Genomic DNA, 15,743 nt, shown 5'->3' with positions numbered 1-15,743 from the left:
TGGGTGGCGGTCATCAGCGGCGCAGTCAATGCCGACATCCGCGTCGTCCTGGAATGGGACACGGAGTGTCCGGGACACCGGGAATGAGCCCCCGGAACCGGAGCTTTGAGAGAGACCTGAAGGGCTCAAAGCGGGCCTTGGCTTTGGGAAAACAACTGAGCAATGACCAAACAGTGACCAGCAATGACTGACCAATGAACAGTCAATGCCTGACCAACCAACCGGTGACCAACCAATGACCAGCCAATGACCAATCAATGACCAACAAATGACCAATCAACAAATGATCACCAACCAAGCAATGACCAACCACCAACTAACAAATGGTCAGCAAACTGATGAATGAAGGAACAACATCAACAATCAACAACCAACCAAAACCCAACCAATGGACAATCGAACCAATGGCCCATCCAACCAACCACCAACCCACCAGCCAATCATCCCACCCACCCACTGGCTCCAGCTGGGAATCCTTCCCATGCATTCACGGATGTTCCTGGGAAGGACCATCTCTACCAAGCCATTTCCAGCTTTCTGACTGAAATCCTCCTTCTGAATTGAACTACAGTGGTGGATGAATGAACCTGATTATTCCTGGCATTCCTGCTTTCTCTGTGAAGAGGAATCACTGCGAAGCACTGGGGGACAACATGAGCTGTTATCCCGCATGRCCACCAGCAAAGATGGAATTCCCTGACCTCAATATCCACATTCCTGCTGCGGGAATGCCTTCCAMCTCTCCAGCCAGGCTGGAGAAGATCTGCTTGTTGAAAAGCCCTGGTGGGATGTGATGGGGCGGGATGGGATGGGGATAGGATGCCAATGCTGCTCTGCCTCCTCCACAGCCCAGCTGTAAGCAGGTGCCCACYCTCACCATGAGAGGATGAGCTATTCCAGCTTTTTCCCCTGACAAGGGATCAGTCTGAGCTGGTGCCACTGGAATAGTCCTTCCYGGAAGCTGGAATATCCCAGCACAGCCCGATGCTTCTCCGCCCCTTATCTGCTGAAATTATGGACTTTTTGGGGCCACAGCCACTTTTTATGTATATGACAGAGATATCCATCCCCTCTGGATGTTCCCCTATTAGGAGGGGCAGCCAGAAGCCCTTTATCCGTGACACTTCCATGTCCAGCTGCCCGGTGCTTTCTGTTCCCCACCACTCCGGGGATTTTCCCTGCTCCCCTCACTTCATTTGGATTAATCTCCAAAAAATGCATTTTTCTCATTTTGTGGGCAACGAGCCCCACAATTTTCCCTTGGCACGGCTCAGAGAAAAACAAAGGAGACGGGATCTGCGGGCAGGGATGAAGTCATGGGGGAGTGAGGGACGGCTCAGCAGCATCAGCACATTCCCAAACCTCRCTGGGAAAAGGGAGGGGTCACCCCGTGACTGAGTCAGTGAAGGGGGTGACATTTTYAGGACACTCTGGGATCATCCAGGGGGAATCATGGAGAGGTGGCATTGCCCGGCTCGATGCTGAGCTGTGGCCACATTCCCATTATCAGCCCCGACTTTCAGGAGTTATTTCTCAGCTGCAAAAACTCATTCCCGACGGGAACTTGGCTGTGGGCAGGGAGTATTTTTAAACAGCTGGCGGAGAAAAAKAGAGAGAAATAATTTCCTCTGCGCCTGACCTTCGCTCAGGCTCTTAAAACCCAAACGCTTTTGTCTTTCCAAAATAAAGAGCTGGGAGCGCTCAGAAACRGAGCCCATAAACAGCTCTGATTTACGAGGGTTGGAGATTCGGGCTGCGTCTCTCTCATCCCGCCGGGATCGGCAGCGCCTCTGGAAAAGTCAGATCTCCCACGGGAGCCTCACCTTGGGGATCAGGCTGGCGAACTGCAGGTTCCTGGAGAAGGAGATGTTGAGGATGGTGTTGTAGGCGTTTTCCCCGTGGTTTTCCAGCGTCGCCTCCACGGCCACCCTTCTCCTGCTGCTCTCGATGACGAAGACGGAGGCGTCAAAGGAGAGGCTGAAGGCTGAGCAGTCGCCCCTCCGCAGCGCCCTCCGGCAGAATTCCCTGCAAAGAAGGGGCATTCCTGGGATTTTATGTCATGGGGCAGTGCGGGGAAATCCCTGCTCTCCCCATGTCCTGATGTGCTGCTATGGAATCAGGAATTAGGAATTCCTCCCATTGTCCCAAAGTTTGAGATTTTTGGTTAACAGTGGGAATGTCATTGGGAGGGCTTGGGACAGCTGGGATGTGAGGAAAGAACAGATCCCATCCCAGAAGCAAAGGTTGTTCCCAGCCCCAATGWCCARCCTTGGCCTTGGACATTCCWGGGGATCCAGGGGCAGCCACAGCTTYTCTGRGAAKTCCAGCCCAGCYCCTCMYCACCCTCATAGGGAACAATTCCTTCCCAATATCCCRTCTATCCCTCTTTCATCTTAAAGCYATTCCCTGTGTCCTGTCCCTCCATCCCTTGWCCCCAGTCYCTCYCCAGCTCWCCTGGAGCCCCTTTATTCCCTGCAAAGAGCTCTGAGCTCTCCTTGGATCCTTCCCTTCTCCAGGRGAACAYTCYCAGCTCTCCCAGCCTGGCTCCAGAGGGGCTCCAGCCCTYGGAGCTGCTCCATGCTTCCTCTGGATTCAGGGATAACCTTTAATAGCTCCTTAACCACGGAGCTGCARTGAGGAATTATTTCCATGAGTCAAGCCTGTAATTGCCAGGTGGGTAATGCCAGCCTTGCAGTTATTCCCTGTTATTTCCGGATTTGTATCCCTGGAACTCATCACCATGGCACCAAATATCAGCAGGATTGCGGGTTCCCTGAAAAACCACGGATTCATTCCGGACAGGGAGCAGGGAGAGCCTCGGAATACCGAGGAGCACCTCATGGAGGGCTTGGATGAACCTTGTGGGGATGCTGGATGGAGAACTGGCAGTGTCGGGATTTATGGAACATGRATTGGAGCTCAATGGAGAACCAGCAATGTCGGGATTAATGGAGCATGGACTGGGGCTGGATTGTGGCACTGKCCCCAGCTGGTGGCACTCTGGGGTCACACACTCACATGGCACTGGGAATGTCACTTCTGGCGTCCAGCACCAGGTCGGGGACACAGTGCTCGTCCTCACTGCAGCCGTTCCAGAAGGGGACCTGGGGGGACAGTGAGAGCGGCTTGGTGACGACACCCCAGGAGAGAAATCTGCCTGGGAGGTGGCACCTTGGGAGGTGACACTTTGGGAGGTGGCAGCTGCTACCTACAGCGGCCCTGAGCGAGGTGGGCCATCCGTCCTCCAGCATGGGGCCGTGCTCGGGGTCCTCCAGCTCGAAGTCAATGGAGAATGTCACCGGCTTCACGGAATCCGCCGTGTCCTGCGGCACATGGATAACATCGGGGAGGGGCTCGAGGCTGCTCACAGGGCAGGGGCAGCACCTCGGGGTATCCCCAAAGGGCTCAGATCAGCCCTGCAGCCCCTGCCCAGGGCTGGGTGGGAAGGAAAAACAGATCCCATGTTCCCAGGTGGCTCCAAGCCCCGTCCATCCTTGGGCACCTCCAGGGATCCAGGGGCAGCCACAGCTTCTCTGGTAATCCCATCCCAGCCCCTGCCCACCTTCCCAGCCAGGAATCCCAGTATCCCATACATCCCTGCCCTCCAGTAGCCCCCAGGAGCTCGCCCCATGCCCTGCCCCGGGGTGCAGAGGGATGCTCTGCAGGAGAAGCTTTTTGGGCTGAATCACGAGCTCCAGCTCCAGCTCCAGCCTCAGATTTCCCAAAAGTTCACGGCAGTTCAGGCCGGGGCTTGGGGCCGGGCCAGTCTGGCAGCTTGGGCCTGCCTGGCCTCTGCAGGATTCTCCTCATTCCCTGGGAATGTTTGGGTTTGGCCAGGTCCGTGCGTCAGCTGCTCCCTGCCAGCGAGGGCGTCACCGGCCCTGCACCCGGGGCTGGGACCCCGCTGGGGCACAGGGGACACCGCCAGGGGCTGGCATGGGGACACTGAATTCCCGATGGGAAAAATAAACCTTCCCTGGCTTTGGAGCAGGAAAACCAGCCCAACCCAGCATGAGGAGCACATGCTCTCCCCGAGGATACGGCTCGTGAGACGGAGCACGTGGCCGCCGGGCTGCGGTGAGGTCACCGCCTGGGGACCCGGCRGCCGCCACGTGCTGGCAGCTCCGTCCCGACCGCCGCAGGAATCCAGCGGGATGAGGCTCATTCCCKCCCCAGGGATCTGTCTGAGCGTGGAGCTGGCCGAGGAGGCGATCCCAGCTCCACTCACCAGGACGTGGAAGGGCAGGGTGTGGCACAGCTCCTGGCCCGCGGGCAGTGTCATTGTCCTCGGCACCGCGCGGTCTCCGCCGCCGTCCAGGTGCGCCCGTGGCGAGTAGCGCCGCTCATCGATGGTCGTGGTGTACCTGAGCCCTGTGGGGACACACTGGCTCAGGCCATGGGGACACTYGGCCTGGCTCCAGAGCGGCCCCAGCGCCCGTGCCCTGCTGAGGGAAATACAGGGAAATCGGGTCACAGCCTGCTGCTGGCAGACAATCCCGGGAAAACTTTGGAAGGGAATTATTGCRCCATGCGGTGTGAAATCTGGGTGGGGATGGGATTGTTCGCCTCTCATATGTTCACRGGCGCTCTCTCCTCATCTGGATGATTTATGGACATCGTGTGATTCCTGCACTGCTGCTGGAAAGAAACTGGAGATTCTCAACCCAGGGAATCACAAGCAGGGATTGCAGGGGACCACGGAATACCAGAATGGTTTGGATGGGAAGAGACCTTAAATCCCATCCCATTCCATGGGCATGGACACCTTCCACTGTCYTAGAATGCTCCAACCTGGCCTCGGACATTCCAGGGATCCAGGGGCAGCCACAGCTACTCTGGRAATTCCAGCCCAGCTCCTCCCCACCCTCTCAGCCAGGAATTCCTTCCCAATATCCCACCTATCCCTGCCCGCTGTCAGTTTGAAGACATTCCCTGTGTCCTGTCCCTCCATCCCTTGTCCCCAGTCCCTCTCCAGCTCTCCTGGAGCCCCTTTAGGCCCTGGAAGAGGCTCTGAGCTCTTCCCTTCTCCAGGAGAGCATTCCCAGCTCTCCCAGCCTGGCTCCAGCACAGAGGGGTGGCTCTTCCGCATGGAAATAAATGTGAAATCCAATGAACAAGGAAACCCCACTCTGATTTTATCCCCAGGGACAGCAGCCGGGAGGAAAACTCTGGGTCTGCCAGCACAAAACCCTTGCTCTGGGGGCTGGGAGTTTTTCCTTTGGCTTTGCATCCTGATTTTCCTTTGCCAGTGTTTGCTGCCGGCTCGCAGGGATCTGAGCCTTCCCTGCTACTCTGGCTCCTGGGAATCTTCTGGGGAGGCTCGGGGTCATGGCACCATCCAAGGGTTTAATAGGACAGCTGGCCAGCTGTCCTGGATCTCAGGGAAACATCTGGCCGGCAGATGTGTCCCGCTGCCACGGCGGGAGGGATGGATGAGCCCTGTGGAATATGGGCCGGGCACGTCCTCTCTGATCCCAACAGTGTGACATTCCCCGGGCACAGAGTGCAGGAAAGGCACAGAGCACGGGAAGGCCGACCCCAGGAGAGCTCAGCCCTGGGAATGGGTGAGGGATGAGGTGGGATTTATCCCGGGGGAGTTCCTTTGGCAGAGCCACCGTCAGAACACAGGGACGCAGCTGGAACAGGGACAAACACGGGGGAGACACGGGAGATCCTCTGAGCTCTTGGATGGTTCCCATCCCAAAAGTTGGGTGTTCCCATGGGGCTGGAGACCTGAACAGGGCAGGAATGGGAATTTGGTGCTCACCCACGCTGGCAGTCTGGAAGCGGGCGGAGAGGAAGAGGGCGGTGAAGCAGACGAAGGCCCTCAGGCAGGYGGCCTCCTTCCCGTTGCGCCGGCAGTCCTTGGAGAAGATGTTGATCTTGGGGGGTTCAAAGCGGAGGCTGGCGTTGATCYGGACCACGCTGCGGGACCTGCGGGTGGGGAGGGGGCACGGGTGGGACATCCTAGAGGCTCCCACAGCTCCAAGATGGCCCTTATCCCTCCCTTTCCCTCCCTTCCCCTCCTTTTCCCCACTTCCCTCAGAAGGCTGAGGAAGAYCAAAGGCCCTCTCCAAGCAGAGCCCAGGATGACCCATCTCACCTGGGCACAGGCCCTTCCACCCCCACACCTCCCAGGGACTCTCCARACATTAATTAATAATTGAAAATGTTGTTCTAATTAAATCAGACCAGGGGGGTTCTGGGCAAAGCACCACAAATGGATTTGGAACTTGTGGAGAATTCTGGATGAAACTCCATGGAAAACCATGGAGCTCTGGCACTTTTTTAGGATCCAACAGCACTGAGATCCCACAGCCTCTTTGGACACAGGGTCATTATTTGGGGAAGATGGCTTGGATTGTTGGGAGATCAGTTTTCCCTGGAAGAATGTTTGGGCAGAGGAAATCAGRAGAGGGCACCAAGGAGCCCCGGCTGACCAGAGCACCACGGCGCTGCCCAGGGAGCCCACGGCCACGTCCACGAGTCCGTCCTCGTTCAGGTCCAGCTGCCCGTGGATGCTGCAGCCAAAATACATCAGGCCCGGAGCGAGGTCGGCGGCCGCGATCCTCTGGAAGGGAATGGGAACAGTCCAGGCGGGATTCCAGCTGGAGCATCCCGGCCTGCCAAGGGCCTGCCCTGCCGGCTCCTCCTCGCTGCTGGAGGTGCCCCATTCCAAGGGCTTGAACTAAACACGACTTTCCAGGGAATGAGGGCGGTTCCTGCTTGGAGACACCATCTAGGATTTACACTGGATTTACTCTGCCTATTCTATATTTGCCAAAATATATATTTACCAGTATATTTACCAAAAGTGTAATAAATAAATGAATAAATATCAGTAATTTATTTATAGTGAATGAATAAATATATAGCAATCCCTTGCAATGAATGCCAAATGTTGCCCATCATTCCAAGCCTTTTCCCTGCTATTCCATGGAATAATTTAGGTTGGAAAAGCCACCCAAGATCCCTGAGTCCAACCATTCCCCAGCACTGTCAAGACCACCACCAAAGTCCCCAAGTGCCACATCCCCACATTTTAAATCCCACCACTGCTGTTCCAATGCTTAAATTCCAGCGATTTATCTTGGAAGTCCCAAAAGAGGGGAATGTCTGTCCATAATAATTAACAATAATTAACACRTGTGGGTTTGTCCTGCTCCATCGGTCCTTAAAATAGGGACAAATTAARTTTATTCCCGTGAAGGATGGGGAAAACAGAGCATGGGGGATCCCCACCTGCTTGTACTTCTTCAGGATGGTCTCCCGAAATCCAAGGAAAACGTAAATGGCTCCTTGGTGCTCGTCCTCCAGAGGGGCCCCRACCACCAGGTCGTTGTAGGAATCCTGGTTGAGGTCAGGAACGGCGGCGATGCAGGAGCCGAAACGGGAATTCTGGTAACTCGGCAGGTCCACGAGGGCTCCGCTGGGAATGAAGAGGTTCTGCCATGGGGGAAAGGGAAAAGGAGGGAAAACAATTCCCAAAGCATCAGCAGCAGRACTGGGAAGAGGAGAAACCCTGAAGGAATAGTGCATTGATGTGGGAGGGATTCTCCAAGGAAAGAAGTGTGGGATTTCTTCCCCCCAGGGCTGTGGGATTTTCAGTGGGGCACATCCCAAAGGAATGGTGAGCCCCTGAGACTGCCAGCACCACAAATAATTCCATAAAAAATAACCAGTTCTGCTTTAGGTGTAAGAATTCCGTGCTCCAGGCAGGCACTGAATCCTTGGATGTAGAGCAYGACCTTCCCCGTRCCCCTGGATCCCGATGAATTTGGCACAGAAAGTGAATATTGAGCCAGATTGAGGGAAGCTGGGACAGGGAAGGGCACAGGGGTGGCACGAGCCCCATTGCCACGGTGGGATGGGGGACAGGATTTGCTGTCCCAAAGCCCCRTGTCCKGYCCRGGYCTGTGGCTCACCCCRTGCAGGGCGTAGACGTAAACGCGGCCCCGCTCGCGGCCCTCGCTGAAGAACATGGGCGCCGCCACCAGCAGGACATCGGTGACACCATCGCCGTTCACGTCCAGGGCGCTGATCTCGCTGCCGTAGTAGGAGCCGATCTGGAGGAGGCCGGAGGGATTTTTGCCTTTTTCCTTTTCTATATTTGTCACCATCCCAGGACTTTTCCCTGCCCTCCTCCCCAGCTGGGAGACTGAACACATTCCAAACTCCAAGCCTTGGAGGGACAAGGTCCCCCATCCTATCCTGGTTCTTCCTGGGAACCAAGAGGTCTTCAAGACCCATCTCCATAACCAAGGACAGCAGGGACCGAGGGTGGGGGCTGCAGAGAAGGGGCTTGACCTCAGGGGAACTGCATCACCACTTGTCCTCCTAATTAGTACTTTTTATCAATTATGATAATTTCCTGAAACCTATCAAACTCTATTCATCCCTGTAGGGACAGGATTTTGTGGATATTCCTCTTCGGCTACTCCCGAAACTCCAATAAAAACCCACTTTTATATTCCCTCCTATCCTAAAATCATCTTGAATTTCATTTCTGGGTGGCAACAATGGGACGGGATGCCATCATCCATCCATCCCTCCATCTGTCCATCCTGTCATTCCCTGGGATCCATAGGGATGTTCCAAACCCTGTCCCTGCCATGGCCACACTGGATGAAGTGACAACCGGGACATCCACAGCCACACGGCCGTTCCGACTTTGGAAAAATCAAGGGAGAGGATTTATTTTTCCACCGGGAAACATTGTCACGGCATTCCCAAAGGAATTACCTGCTCGCCCTTGAGGGCCTGGTGGATGGTGAGGTTGCGGTTGCTGTGCATGCTGAACAGGATGACTTTGCCCGTGTGGTTGAACCGCGGCGCTCCCGCCACGTAAATCCGCTCGTGCTCCGTGGAAACAACAGAGGAGACAGTGTAACCTGGAATGGGGAGGGAATGCAGTGAGAATTCCCAGCCTGATCCTGGGATCTGCTGCCCRTCAGCCCCCAGCAGCAGCTCTGGCCGCTTCCCAGAGAGGGATCGTTGAAAAAACCTGGATTTTTCCAAGGATAAAGGCACCTGGATCGACCCCAACGCCTCTGAGCCGCTCACCCTGGTGCTGCCCCAGACAGAACAGTGCCAGGAGTTCTGGCACTCCATTCCCATGCCAATCCTTTCCTTGAAGGTGGGTCCAATTCTTTCAATTCCCAGACTTCTGAGTGCTTCATTCCATGGCTCACATCAAGCTGGACAAACACTCGTGAGGTGCTCGGCTCCTCCAGGAGCACCAGGCAGGGAAAGCTTTCCCAGTGCTTGGATGTCAACGTTCCCAGTTCCATGAATCCATCAAAACCATTCCTGACGAGTCCTCATAGAAACAACCCCACTCAAGCCAATGGCCCTGAGCAATCCCTTTTTCCTGCTACTCTGGGATCGCTGGGCTGCAGCACTYCCTGTGGCTGCCGACTGGATTTTTTGGGAATACAAAGATGGGGCTGCCGAGTTCTGGTTTTTGACCCCAGGTCCAGGATCCTGAACCTTCATGCTCAGGTTTAAATTCCACTTAAATTCTTGGAAGTGGAATGGGCTCTYCAGAAAAGCTGTGGCTGCCCCTGGATCCCTGGAATGTTCCAGGCCGGGATGGGGCCTGGAGAAGCCTGGTTTAGTGGGAGGAGTCCCTGCCCATGGAAGGGAGTGGGATGGGCTTTAAGGTCCCTTCCCACCCAAACCATTCCAGGATTCTGGGATTCCATTAAATTTACAGTCCTGAAACTGACTCTCGTTCCCTGGAATCACATCCGCTTGAATTGTGAATACCTCCAGGGATTTTCAGGCTTCCGATGTGCCTTTCCCTGGCTTTGTCCAGGGTTCCTCTTTCCCTAAAAATGCCCCTCTTGCAGGGAGATTCCCAAACTGAGGATCATCCCTGAACGCCCCAGCTCCCAGTACTCTTCACCATCCCAGAGAAGAGCCTTGAGGCGTTGATCCCACAGATTTCCAGCTCTCCTTGTGCCCCAGCCACATCTCCAAGGACAAGCTTCATTTCACAATCCCAGCCGATATTTTTATTCCCGAGCTGCAGTGGCCGCACATGGAATGGATTAACCCAGCAGGTATTTCCTGCCGAGGCATGAAATTCCATCGGTGCTTTGAAACCATTCCAAGGAAAGCTGTGGATGAGCCGCCGGCTCAGTCGCTCCCGGATTTCAACCCCGTTCGTGCCACGGTCCGTGCTCGTGAGGATGCTCCTGCACTGCATCCCRCAGCTGTCCCACAATCCCACCTCCACTGAGGAATATCCCATTATTGAGGATAAAATCCCAAATTCCCCCCACCCCAGCACAGCCCCGTTAGGCTTTCTCACCTAAGTACGCTCCGTGGTTTTTCAGCTCCTCCGGGAATTCCTGCAGGTACGATTCCCGTAAGGGAATGACCTTCCCGCTGCTGGTTTCCTTCAGGACAGCTCCATTCCAGTCGTAGGCTCCCACAGCTCCCAGCAGGATCCCATCCTGTGGGAAAACAGGAATGGTCTGAGAGGATTTCTTTCCGAAGGGAGGCAATTCCATCCCTCTCATCCTGTTCTTCCAAGCGCACTCAGAATGCCAAAGGGTTTTAAAAATGCTGGAATGACACTTCCACCCTATTCCTATCTTTCCAGTGGGCTTTTCCCCCCAGGGAATTCCCAGGCACTTTTTCCATGGACATCCCAGCACATCTTTCCCATGAGTTAGTGGGATCGGGAAGAGCTGCTGCAGATCCTAAGGAATGCTCTCCTGACACCTCCTTTCCCATGGGATRATCCAGCAGCATTCCCTTATTCTTGTGTTAATGATTTAACTCCTTAATTAATGATTTGTCCCAAATCCCGATCTCCCACATGGAGTGGGGGGTGACAAATGGGACAAGGCAGGACCGAAAAAAATTCCTGCATTTCCTCTCTTACTTCCACAACGTGGGATGAAAATCCCGTCTGGGACATTTCCAGTCCGAAGGAGATCTCGTTCTTGTTGGTTCCTTGAAAAAAAAAAAAAAAAAAAAGAGGGAATTTGTGTTGAATGTGGGATTGTTTTCCTGGAGGGGCTGAGCAGGGCCTGGGTGGGTTCCTATCCTATTCCAGCCATTCCATGGGTAGGAACACCATTGCTTATCCCAGGGTGCTCCAGCCTGGCCTTGGACACTGCCAGGGATCCAGGGGCAGCCACAGCTGCTCTGGAAATTCCAGCTCAGCCCCTCCACACCCTCACACGGTAGGATTATTCCCAATATCCCACCTATCCCTGCCTTCTGTCAGTGGGAAGCCATTCCCTATGTGCTGTCCCTCCATCCCTTGTCCCCAGTCCCTCTCCAGCTCTCCTGGAGCCCTTTTAGTCCCTGCAAGGGGCTCTGAGCTCTCCCTGGATCCTTCCCTTCTCCAGGGGAGCATTCCCAGATCTCCCAGCCTGGCTCCAGAGGGGCTTCCAGGGCTCCTCTGGAATTGCTCCAGCAGCTCTACATCCCCCCGATGATCCCATTTCTCCCTAAATCCCCCCAATTCCACAAATGTGAACAGCTCTGGAAACTCTTCTGGGTGCAGCTTCTCCCCTCTCAGAGCTCCATGATCACCCCAAAATGGGGATTTGGGGGCTTTTCCTTCACAATTGCAACTGAGRGAAACTCCYYATTCAGGRCAAGTTCCACAGGGAAGMTCCAGACTGGCTGGACCAAGAAAAMTGGGAAAYYTKTGGRGAGTTTGTGAGTTGGTTTGAGCAAAAGTTCCCAAATATTTAATTTCCAGTGTACGCCCTCCCTCCTCTGCTTCAATTGTTCATTCCAGGCTGCATTTTTCCTCTGAAATCYGGATAAATTTAGTTTGGGAGATGGACAAAGTTGTCACAAGAGCTGACATTTAGGACAGAAATATTTCCTGATATTTCATTCCAGCCACTAAACCCRAAATCCCAACATTATTCCCATAATCTCCTGATGTCTGGCACCCCCRGAAGCCCCCGTGTGTGGGTTTGGCCTGGAATTATAACCCTGGAATTTGACAGATGAGGAAGGCACTGGCACTCAAATTTCCCCCATACCAACTTTCCAAGGTTTTCTATAAAAAGAAAAATCAGAGCTGCCGGAATTTCAGCGGCCGGAACGAGGTGTGTCCTTTGGAAAAGGGATCTTTGCTCCCGATATTTGCAGAGATGCAAAACGCTCCAAATAAAGACATTTTTTGTCTTTATTTCCTCAAACCCAAAGATATTCCAAGATTTTTAGGCTCTGCCTCCGACAGATACCACGGAGCCYGCGCCCAAATCCAACAAATGAGGGATCGGTGGCGCATTCCCGGCCTGGGATGTGCTGGGGAGGAGCAWCCCTCACCTTCCAGGCTGAAAATCCGTTCTCCCAGTGCATCCACGATGTCCTTGAGCGCGGCCTCGTCGGTGACGTTGAAGAAGTGTTTGTCGTCAGGGTCGCTGGCGATGAAYTTGATCTCGTTCAGAAAGGCCTCGGGGTTGATTCCCCGCCGGTTGTAATAACCCAGCACCTGGTGGGAAAGAAAATCCAGGACTCTGAGGTTTTTGTGGATTTGTAATTCCCAGATGGTTTGGATTRGAGGGGATCTTCAAGCTCATTCCGTTCCGTGGGCAGGGACAACTCCCACTATCCCAGACTGCTCCAAGCCATGTCCGACCTGACCTGGGACACTTGCAGGGCTCCAGGGGGGTCAAAACTCCTCTGGGACATTTTGGGATGGATTAAACCATCCCAAAGCCTTTTGGGGTGTCAGGGTGGGAGAAGCCCCTTGGATCCTTGGATCTGACCCCACTTTGTGGGAACAAACAGGAACTGCTGCGGTACCTCCAGCCTGGACATCCCTTGTGGAATTTGGGGATTCTCTTGAGGAATTCAGGGTCCTGCTGTCCCTGCTCCCTGCTCTGGCAGCCAAATCCCAAGTTCAACATCCCAAACACAACACCAGCCATGAGGACCTCTTGGAATGCTCCAGGAGCAGTGGGGACAGGCTGTCCTGGGATTTCGGGATTCCCAGAGTGCCACCGAGCTCTCCAAGGCTTTCCCAACCCCAAAGGCCACCCCCACTCACCGCCACCATGTATTGGGTGATGTTGTCCCTTTTCCCAACCCCAAAGGCCACCCCCACTCACCGCCACGGCGTATCGGGTGACATTGTCCCTCTCGCTGTCCTCGATCACCTTCTCCAGGTCGGGGCTGTCGTGGGACTCTCCGTCYGTGATGACGATCATGACCCTCTTGGCCCCTTTGCGGCCGCCCTTCCGGAACGCTTCCGAGCTGTGAGGGAATGGGAACGACATCCTGGGCTGCTGAGCCCACCCCGAGGGGTCTTGGGGACCTGTGGGAACCTTTGGGAAATCCCTGAGGATGCCATTCCAAAGCCTGCTCCAGCCATGAACAAAGACGGAGCAGTTTTGGGAAGGATAAAGCRTTGGTTGTGAAGTGTTAATTGAGGAATTATTTACAAACCCCGGCGGTTCTCGCCTTTTTAAATGGCAAGAAAATGAAGGGAGAGGGAGAGAGGGGAAAAACGGGGCTTTGATGGTTTTCCTGGGAATGTGAGCCGGGATTTTACCGAGCGAACTCGATGCCGTAGGCGGTCCTGGTCTCGGTGCCACCACGCTGCTCGATGTGGCTGGCGGCTGCCACCACCTCCTGCACCGACCTGTAGTCRTTGAGGTGGAACTCGTGGACCACGTCCTCTCCGTACTGGACAACTCCCACCTGGGAACGAYGGGAATATCACCCAAAATCCCAWCAAATCCCATAAAACAAGCRCCCGTCTTACAAYGGGACTGACCAACCACGGGAAGAACCGGCTGCTGTTAAAATTCTGTCTCTCATCCCTGTTTCATCCCATTTTCCCTTTGTGGGATCATTAATAATTTCTGATTTTATGGCTCTCCCCTGCCCTACTCCCAAGGTTTGGGGTGATCTGGATGTGCTGTGTCCCAGTGTCCTGGTTTGGACCTGCAGCATCTCCAGGCGGGACCAGACAGAGTTATTTGGGCAAATTTGGGATATTCCTGACCAAAATCCTGCCCAAATCCCTGCCCAAATCATCCCAGGATTACTGGGAGTAAGATGATGGAGAGCTCCTCACAGCTGCCTATATTCCCATGGGGCTTCCTCCTTCCTGTTCCCATTGGGATATGGGATGTGGGATATGGGATGTGGGATATGGGATGTGGGATATGCTCCCTTCATAGCTCACTTAGGGACATGAATGGGAGCATTTTTTTCCCATGGAATGAGTTAAAAATCCCAATATTTTGACAAATTCCAGCAGATCGACTGAAAAAGGGACATTGAGAGGGGCCCCTGGGTGGCACAAAGGGTTCAGGGCTGTACCTGGATCTGTCCAGGGCCAATGTAGAACTTTTTCAGGATATTTATCAGGAAGTGCTGGACTTCAACCCAYGGATAAATGCTGTTGGATCCATCCAGGACGATGATGATGTCCATGTAGGTCTGGCATCCTGCGAAAAATCCAGGGATTTATCAAAATTCCTCTCGCAAAGGGGGGATTTACAGCTTCACTCCCAGCCAGGTATTTCCTCTTAGGGTTTATTGGGAAAAAATCAGATTCCAATCATTTGGAGAAGAACTCCAGGCCCAGCAAGGTGGGGAGAAGCCACAGGAATCCACTCTGCTGGGATCACTTCCTAAGGATAACACCCAGTGGCATCATTTGGGATTCAGCTTTGGAATTTGATCCCGTCCAGTATCATTCCCCACTTTGAAGAGGAGCGGGATCCGGCCTCGGCTCCTCCCGCAGCGCCGTTCCTGATCCCTGAGTCATTCCCTGCCCTGCYGTGGAACACAAGGCGGGCATTTCCTCCCTTCCCACGGAATCCTTGGCTCCCAGGCAGCCAAAAACCCCGGAGGGGACCCCAGGGCTCGGCTCCGCAGCCGGAGCTGGGAGGATTGAAGGAGCTGCCTGGATTCCAGTGGGGAAAATTGCTCAGGATCGTCTCGGTCTGGCTGATATTTTATAACATTCCTTAGAAAAGTCACGGATGGTCCTGAATTTCAGAGATTTATCAGCTGCCCTTCCCACCTCCTGTGGGTTTTATGGGTTAGAGAATCCATGGAATGGAGTGGCTCGTGGATCACTGGGATCCTCTGTGTGCCTCCATCTCCATCCCATCCCAGGAATGAGGGAGAGGGAGAGGCTGACCCTGCATCCCACTGAATAAACACTTCCCAAAATTCCCTAAAATCCAAATTATCCTTTGCAGCAAGGGCTGGAACATTTCCTGGCCATAAAGACGGAAGTGGCACTGGGAATCTGGTGATGCTTTTATGGCCTTGATCCCAAAATCCCAYTTTCCCAAGGCCCTCTCTATGCCCTGGGAACTGACCAGCACCAAAAGGGTGATGGAGCTRGGGAATCACATCCYATGGGATGAGGAGCTCCCAGGAGCYGGACMAGCTTCTRCATTCCTTTCCAGCTCCAGGAAAGCCAGGAAAGTCCGTTTAAACCCCCCAAGATAAAATCCCRGCTCTAAATTCCCAAATTCCACCACGTTTGACTCCCAGTCAATGAAGGCTTTGTTTTGTGCCAAGCTCTGAATTCTTTCCCTATTTTTACTTCTTAGCTGTGCTGATAAAATATTCCGGATGCTCGGATTCCTGGCTTGGGAAGAAGAAGGTGTTTTTTGTCTTCCCGAGGTGTCAATCCTGAGGAAAACCATTCCCAGATGTCTGTGGAACCCTTGGAATCCCTTCCCTGCCACTGCTGCCCCTGAACACTGACAGCACTTTGTTCCCTTCTCCCTGGG

General features: G+C 54.1%; 1 protein-coding gene across 1 annotated transcript in view; it reads right to left on the bottom strand.

Annotated features, from left to right (window-relative positions):
- The window catches only part of ITGA11 (integrin subunit alpha 11), a 38,764-nt gene that overhangs the window by 8,677 nt on the left and 14,344 nt on the right, over positions 1-15,743 (bottom strand). Inside the window, exons 5-20 of the mRNA XM_057372267.1 lie at positions 14,311-14,439; positions 13,535-13,683; positions 13,092-13,236; positions 12,307-12,472; positions 10,895-10,965; positions 10,316-10,460; positions 8,743-8,891; positions 7,926-8,066; positions 7,243-7,446; positions 6,441-6,571; positions 5,768-5,934; positions 4,229-4,371; positions 3,213-3,323; positions 3,019-3,104; positions 1,824-2,025; positions 1-48 (exon numbers count right to left, since the gene is read on the bottom strand). Coding sequence (XP_057228250.1) covers positions 1-48; positions 1,824-2,025; positions 3,019-3,104; positions 3,213-3,323; positions 4,229-4,371; positions 5,768-5,934; positions 6,441-6,571; positions 7,243-7,446; positions 7,926-8,066; positions 8,743-8,891; positions 10,316-10,460; positions 10,895-10,965; positions 12,307-12,472; positions 13,092-13,236; positions 13,535-13,683; positions 14,311-14,439 — 2,187 coding nt within the window. The remainder of the gene's footprint in view (positions 49-1,823; positions 2,026-3,018; positions 3,105-3,212; positions 3,324-4,228; positions 4,372-5,767; positions 5,935-6,440; positions 6,572-7,242; positions 7,447-7,925; positions 8,067-8,742; positions 8,892-10,315; positions 10,461-10,894; positions 10,966-12,306; positions 12,473-13,091; positions 13,237-13,534; positions 13,684-14,310; positions 14,440-15,743) is intronic.

This window comes from Malurus melanocephalus, unplaced genomic scaffold (assembly GCF_030028575.1).
Source record: "Malurus melanocephalus ecotype Western Australia unplaced genomic scaffold, MMel_1.1 scaffold_169, whole genome shotgun sequence".
Taxonomy (NCBI): domain Eukaryota; kingdom Metazoa; phylum Chordata; class Aves; order Passeriformes; family Maluridae; genus Malurus; species Malurus melanocephalus.
This window is presented reverse-complemented; position numbering and strand designations above follow the sequence as displayed.